The 8,088-nt window shown below is 32.2% G+C and overlaps 1 protein-coding gene across 4 annotated transcripts in view; it reads left to right on the top strand.

The window, feature by feature from the left end:
* The window catches only part of LOC124955477 (ubiquitin carboxyl-terminal hydrolase 48-like), a 62,008-nt gene that overhangs the window by 11,104 nt on the left and 42,816 nt on the right, over positions 1-8,088 (top strand). For all 4 annotated transcript variants that reach the window (XM_047509997.1, XM_047509988.1, XM_047510007.1 and 1 more), the window contains exon 12: positions 7,141-7,248. In XM_047509997.1, the coding sequence (XP_047365953.1) occupies positions 7,141-7,248 (108 nt within the window). The remainder of the gene's footprint in view (positions 1-7,140; positions 7,249-8,088) is intronic.

The raw sequence follows: 8,088 nt of genomic DNA, 5'->3' as shown, positions 1-8,088 counted from the left end.
TATTTCGAGCATTAAATTATAATAATCATATGAGAGAATGGTAATTAATGTTATAGTAAACATGATAATAATCATATAGAAATGATTATTGATATTCTAATAAAAATTAGCATAATCATATAAAAAATGATAATTAACATTATAATAATAATTATAATGTTATAACAATGATAATAAATGTTGTAATAAAAATTGTAATGATCGTATAACAATGATAATTAATATTATATTAAGTATTAGAATAATCATGAAGATTTTCACGATATAATATTTAGATAACAAAATAATTTATATAAAATTAAATAATATTTCAAATATTATTATTGTCAGCATCTAAATCTTTATTTTATGAAAATAATTATATGCCAATCTAGTACGTATCTAAATAATATTATAGAACGGTTCTATCTTGTGTTTCTTTTGAGATTAGTTTCGTTTTTAAACGACCAAGTCATCGTACAAAAGAGAAAATCTTATAAAGAAGATCTTATTATTAAAAATTCATAAAAGATCGTAAGAGAGAAAACGTACAATTTCCGGAGAGTATAGGTACAATCCCAATGTAAATAGATGGAAGCGATCAAGCATGGCGGACGGTTTTGCTTTTTCGTAGCGTATCGCAGTGGTCACGCCTGGTCACAGCAGGTAAGCTAACTCTAATGTAAGTCGGGACTCCTTCTTCGATCAAGAACGCTTCGTCGATTTCCGCGAAATCGAGGAGACGAAAGGAGGAAAAAAATGGTCGACGAGATGAAAGAGAAGAGTGGTGAGAGGAGGGAAGGCTATCTCGTGGGCGCAACGACAAAATCGTAACTTGTTTCTTATTGCATTTTGTTTGGGATACTAAGCGAGGTTGAGTTTATTCGAACTTTCGATTATTCGGAACGTGTTCTATCCATTTTTTCGAGAGTATCGTAGCTGATACACACACACACACACACACACACACACACACACACACACAAATATATGAACACATTCAAGTTTGTTTTTTTACATACAAAAAATGATTGAAGAATTATAATATATTAATATTAAGTGTTTAATATAAATATTTAATATTTAATATAAATATATAATGCGAAATATATAAAATAATTTAATTTTTCTTTTTATATTTATGTTATTTCTACTTATTTAATGGCTAATAGCTGAATAGATTGATATAGATTTGACATAAAATATTTTTTTTAACATTAAAAATATCATTATTTCTAGTTTAATATTTTTTCAATAGGTGATCTAACACAGTATAGTATCTTTGTTATGATTACAAGTGTATATGTAGTATAATACTTTTTTCATGCAAAGCGCTATACACATTGAGTTTACGTGTAAATAACAAAGATATATATATATATAATATTTTTTTGTCATGATCGGCACAATATTAAATGCATATATACATTTATATATACATATATACGTGTGTGTGTCCTGGTAAAACTAAAATCTAATATTGAAATAAACAATGAAATTTACTATATTTTTTTATCTCCAGTAATTTATGAAAGATTAGATGCGTATATCACGATTAATGATGCGAAATTAGTATGACGATCAACCAGTTTAACGAGGGTATCGTTGCAAGAAACATCGATTTGACGTCGATAATCGTCATTCTATCGTCGCTGACGATCGCGATGCAACGCAACGATAGTTTGCTCTTTTGACCTCTTGAACGAGGAGAAGAGTGTGCCTAAGTTCCTCTATTTTAGATACCGTCTCCAAGTAAACAACAAGATCGACCGAAGGTTTTTTCTTCATAGATACAAGAAAAAGGAAATCGATCGACGATACTTTCGTGCGATTACGGTATGCGGTTATCCGACAAGTTCGTAGCGGAAAGACACGCTCGATTTTCATTGTTCTTCTTTTTAGTGTTTGTTCTTATCTAAAGAACAATTCTAATCGTATCTTCGAGAATGAAAATAACATAAATTCAGTTGTCGACGCATTTTAGAACAGCGTTTTTCGATTTATATAGCTTGTGACTCATTATGAAATGATATTTGCTATATTACATCAAAACGAGAAAAGTGATAGATTTCTAAGATGTTTTTATTATAAAATTCTCGTCAAATGTTCTTTACGAGTTAGTGAGGATATCGCGGTAATAGCCGTATCTTTAAAGTAATTATTTTTAATTATCATTAAAGTGAATGAATCCAGCCAAACAAGTTCTTAAAAATTTGATATTATAAACGTTTGATATTACAAACCAATGTATTGAAATCGGTCAAAAGATTAAGAAACGTTATTTTAGAATGTATAAAAATTGTGATAGTAAAAGAATATATTAATAAAATTTAGAGGTATGATTTGTTTTTATTTTTTATTATTGATAATATATCGCACAGAAAGAAACCAAGTTAAAATTTTATATAGTATAAATCAAGCAGTCATAGGAAAAGAGATATCAATGAAATTTAGAAAAGTTATTTTTTTTTTTTTTTTAATTGCTAATAAAATACTGCAGAAAAAGAAATCAAATTGAATTTTGAAAATTGTTAAAAGAATGTTTTCTTATTTTGTTAATTTTTTTTTTTTTAATATATCTAACAATAAATATATATATGTAATATGAAACTCTTAGTATTACTTATACCAGCATATAGTAACTAATTGTAGTAACTATAGTAAATAAAACATATACTCAACAAATATTAATGTTTGAATATGTTATACAATTAATTTTATGATAAAAAAGATGAAGGGAGATTTAAAAAATACAAATGTATGAATTTATGCTTCGAAAGTTATATGATGTTATAGGTTAGTTAAACAATTGACAATATTTTGATAATTTAGAAACATATTCAATCGATGATAATTAAATATCCCATGTAATTAATGATTTAGAAAAAAAAAAAAAAGAAAAAAAAAAGGAAAAAAAAAATAATAAATCAATCAATCAATTCTATTAGAAACGAGATGGTTAAAGAGATAGTTAACTTTATAGAAATATTATTTTATGGAGTTTCTTAGCAAGATTATCCGCATTCCGTGTCCCTTTGGAGAAAAGTTAGAAAGATAGGAAATAACGATGAACGTTTCTCTTCTCTTTATCTTTTTCTTTTATTTTCTTTATCCTCCTCTTCTTTTTTCTTCTTTTCCCTTCGTTCTACGAGAAAGAAGGAAAGAAGAGAAGAAGTAGAAAAAGAAGAAGGGGAGGAGAAAGAGGAAGAAGAGGTGGTCATCGTTGCTTCTCCTCACCGTTAACTTGAGGAATGTAGGTTGACCCCGGACGACTCCAGCGATTATTGCTTTCCTGTAACCGTAGCGAGCTTAAAGAAGCTCTCGTTACAAGTTACGAGCGAGGTTCCTCGTAACGGCTCGTTCACGAAGAAGATCCACCACGAACATTTCTTTCTAAATAGCCGTGAACTTTACACTCACTCATCGATAATATCGTACGTGAGTTTTAGGGTTACTTAAGAGAGAGAGAGAAAGAGAGAGAGAGAGAGAGAGAGAGGGGGGGGTGTTAATCGTGTGGGTCATATGATCGATATTTAATCATAATTTATTGCGATAATAAATATTTTTTTAATATCAATAATTAATTATTAATAAAGTTTAATATTTTAATACAAATGTTCCATTTGTATTAAACTATTAATTATTAATATTTTACTTTATAATATGCGAATGATTTTTATAACATGCGAAGTTTATGCGAGTTCGATGATATAAAATAAAATTTTGGAAGATTTAAGGATATTTGTATAATCAAATTTTTATCATTTTAATCTGCAATAATATTGTTGATTAAATTTTTTTCTTTTTTATTTTTGATATTTGTATGTTAGACAACATTTCTAAACATTTTTACTGTCTAACAATAATGTTCTAAAAATTGTGTAGTATCTTCTCTTAGCATGTTATAATTTACAAAATTTCTTTGATGAGTTGCCTGGCAAATATTCTATAATATTCTTAAAGCGTTAAAATTAATTAACTTTTTAATTATTAATATATATTAATACACGAATTGTTTGTTACTCATTAGGAAGATCATAAGATTTAGAAACTGAAAGAGTTTAGTAAATTATCGAGTTCTAAATCATGAAAAATTTAGAATAATTTATTTATTAAATTAACATTTTATTATTAATATTTCATATTGTCTCTTAATATGCGAATGATATGGTACTCATTCATCGGTTCATAAAACTTCGAAGTTGGAAGAGATTCGAGGACGTTTAGTCAAATACCGATGGGAAGAGCGTTAAATCAGGGAAAACGTAGGGACACTCGCCTTCCCCGTTCCTGCCTGTCGGAAGACAAATGTCATTGGGAGAGGATCGTGTGTTGGAGAAAGAGGTCCTTTTCGGAGGCTTTCGCCATAGATGCATGTTCTCTTATGGCGGTAAATCAAGGCCGGTGATATTAAAAGGCCGCTTATACGCGAAAACATAAGATTTATTTCTAGGAGAAAGGAAAGGATAGGAGGAGGATAGAAAAAGGATAGAAAACGATATCACAGAGCTTCTGGCACGTGGATGCTTTCGAATCAGAGCGAGAGAGAGAGAGAGAGAGAGAGAGAGAGAGAGAGAGAGAGAGAGAGAGAGAGAGAGAGAGAGAGAGAGAGAGAGAAAGCGAGAAGTATGTTCGTTGAGGGTGTTGGTGAGTGCGAAAGAGAAGGGTGAGACGTACAACTCACCCCTACGTTGTTCGAATAATCGTGCAGCTCTCCTCGAGAGCGGTTTGTACGAGCTAATATCGGACCACCGCAGCGTCGCATAAGCGTCGGGGAAAAGAATTCGTATCGTTGATCTCTTCGATCTTTCTTTCTCCTTCTTCTATCTCCTTTGTGGCTATTTGTCTGATCGAATAATAAATATAACTGATTATACGTATAAAGAAAAAGATTAATGACAATAAAATAATAATTTCTTATTATGTATACATACATATATATATATATATATATATATATATATATATCATATAAAATAATAAAAAATTATATAAGATAATGTTTAACATTATATTATAATAAAAAAATATATATGTATGTATGTATGTATATGTATATATAGGGAGTTTTGTCGTAATGATTAGAAAAATAGTGTGACGATATTTACTATGATCATTAGTATTTCTTAGAAATAAAAGGGGAGTGGAATATTAGGGCACGTTCGAGTTAAACGAGTTTCATTCGTAAAAGATCTCGTTCTACGGTAAATTCTGTGCATAAAACAGGATATCGTACTCGATAGATGGCAATAAAATTGAAACCACAACGATCAGGTTAGTTTTTCTTAAGTCATTGAGATATCAAGGTCCGATTCGTTTCGAAATTATCGACGTACGTATTTTACGAGAATATCGATTCGCTATATTATTGCGGTCTCAATGACGGCTTTGCATTTTCCTTGCTTAACATTACTGATCAATCGGAAATAATAGTGAACGAGATTCGAAGGTTGTTCTCGATCGTTTTTTTCCCTCGTCTTTTTTTTCTCTTTTTACTTTTTAATTTTTTAAACTTGCATTCTAAGCTTGTCAGGATCGAGAAGTCGACAAGTTTTCTCAACTTAGATTTTATCGAAGAAGCTTGTGTCTCGAAGCTTTATTATATCTATGATCGAACTTTCACAGGGATTCTATAACCAACTCACTATCACCGACATTATACCGTATTCGAAACGGAAACGGAATTCTCTCTTTTCCACTTCCATTTTCGTGATCTCCAGGGAGCAATAATCGTTGTGGCGCGGAAAAATTCCGCGACAGAAGTTAAACAAAGCCTCGAACGAGAGATAGAGAAACAAAAAAAAAGGAAGAGTCCGGTTGTGTCCGGCTGAGTTTAGTATAGTAGGAGAGAGTGAAAGAGAGAGAGAGAGAGAGAGAGAGAGAGAGGGAGAGAGAGAAGGTTAGAGTAGAATATATGTGGAAAGAGAGAAGCACCGACAGAGAGAGCTTGTCCCGAGTCGGATCGTAATAAGGGTAACTACCCTCCTACCGTGCTCTCTCTTTCCTCTCTCTCTTTCTGTGTTCTCGCCTGTTTGAACAAGGCTCATAATTAATACGCATATTCGCTTCTCGAAAATGCGCTCGAGGGTTCGCCGGGACATTTTTAAACGTTTCAGATATTTGCACCTCATCCTCTTTCGTTTCGATCTCTCGTTGCTTGTATATCATAGTCTATATTACTGTCTCTCTTTCTCTTTTCTCTCTCTCTCTCTCTCTCTCTCTCTCTTTATCTCTTTCTATCTCCTCTTTCTGATCTAAAACATTTTTTTTCCTTTCTATTATATTTTTTTAATTGGAAAAAAATCAACGTTCTATAGGATGATTCTTTCTCTCTCTCTCTCTCTCTTTCTATCTTCTCTCTCTCTTTCTTTCTCTTTCTCTCTCTTTCTTGATCGGCAGGTCGTACCTGGCTCGTTTGGCCAGAGATATCCGTCTTTAAGAGCATTATCCGGATAGTCGTCTGCTAGGGGATCGGCAAAAACCGTCCGCCCCCTCATGGTATGTGAAAAATGATGCACAACCCCAATCCCCAAACATCTCCACCACCACCACCACCACCACCTCCATCACTACTACCACCTTTCTCCCTCGAAAGTCCCGACGGAAGCCGTCGCTGTCGCCGTCGCTGTCGCCGTCGCCGTCACACACTGACGTCTACGTTCTCTCGACTCGCCTCTTTTCTTAGTCCTCTTTCTAGTTCACAAACCAGAAGAAGATTGTGTCAAGCAAAGAACTTGCAAAGATCTATCCCGAACAGATCTGATCCTTTACATTTTTTTCTTGAATATAATAATCTATTTTTTTTTTTTTTTTTTTTTTTTTTTTTTTTTTCGTTATGTTCTCTCCCGGTCAAGTTTTTTCTTTTTTTTTTTTTTTTGTACTTTAATCAATGGCACAAATATTCGAAATTTCTTAGTGGATATAGTTACTTCTTCGATTGTTTATATTTAGGCGAATGAGTTTTAATATTATGTTTGTTGAATTAATTACGTTTTTTTTCTCTTCTTCTTTTTTTTTTTTTTTTTTTTTTTTTTTTTTTTTTTAAGTACCTTTTACAACAGATAAAAAATCATATAACGAACATACTATATCTATTCTTGTTTAACAAAGACCGATCTATTTCTTTATTTCCTGACAATCTGTCCTTTTGAATTTTTCCAGATACGCTGAAAGTTACTCGAGGACTCCGCCATCGTCTATCCAAAATGCCGTTCTATTGTGCGAGCCGCATAAAGGACTATTGTATCGGGCTTCCATCAATAACGAACTGTAAGTATCGCTCAAGGAACGATATTTTTTTTTTTTTCTTTTTATTTATTTATTCATTTAGTTTTATTTTTATACGAATAAATCTTTCGATTGAAATACATACTTAATTTGATCGGATTTTTATTTAATTTTTTATACAAATATTTTTATACATACATATATGTACATATATTTAGAATTTGAAGAAAAAAAGAAAGAGAAAAATTAGCTTAAAGGGTAACGTGAAAGAGTAATTGATTGTTAAGGATACATTGAATAATTTGTAAATATAATAATAAGAGTATATTCGTCGAAGTGGAACAAAAAAAGAATAAGAAGAAGAATAATAATATTATGAAGTGAAAATGCGTGATCTCTTGACATGACTTTTCGTCCCTCCACGATGTTTTCAGCATCCGGACGAACCGCCTTTCTTAGTTCCGTGTACCATCGTACTACGTTTGCTTCGAGCCGGTGTAACGTGATGGATACGAGAAAGTGTCACCCACACGCCCCCGAGGCCAACGCGCCATCATCCAGTGCGTCCCCTCTGACCATTATGCTAAACCATTGTCCACTATCTGCCTAAGATAGCCGACGGCTTAAGTCATCCTTTTCCTTCTTTCTTCCTCTTTGCCTTTTCTTGAGACCGTTAAAAAATCATTTTCCCCTCCTCCCTCTTCCTCCCTCTTCCATTACCCCCTCTCTCTTTCTCTCTCTCTTTTTCTCTCTCTTTCTCTTTTCCTCTCCGTATCTCGTTTTCGAACTCTTTGGGGTCTGACAATGTGATATTTTTGAAAATCTGTTTGTGACGTATGTGACCCTAATTTTACTGCAGTATATTAATGTAAAATTTTTTGA

This window comes from Vespa velutina, chromosome 1 (genome assembly GCF_912470025.1).
Source record: "Vespa velutina chromosome 1, iVesVel2.1, whole genome shotgun sequence".
Classification (NCBI taxonomy): domain Eukaryota; kingdom Metazoa; phylum Arthropoda; class Insecta; order Hymenoptera; family Vespidae; genus Vespa; species Vespa velutina.
The sequence above is the reverse complement of the archived record's forward strand: the minus strand, read 5'-3'. Positions and strand labels throughout refer to the sequence as shown.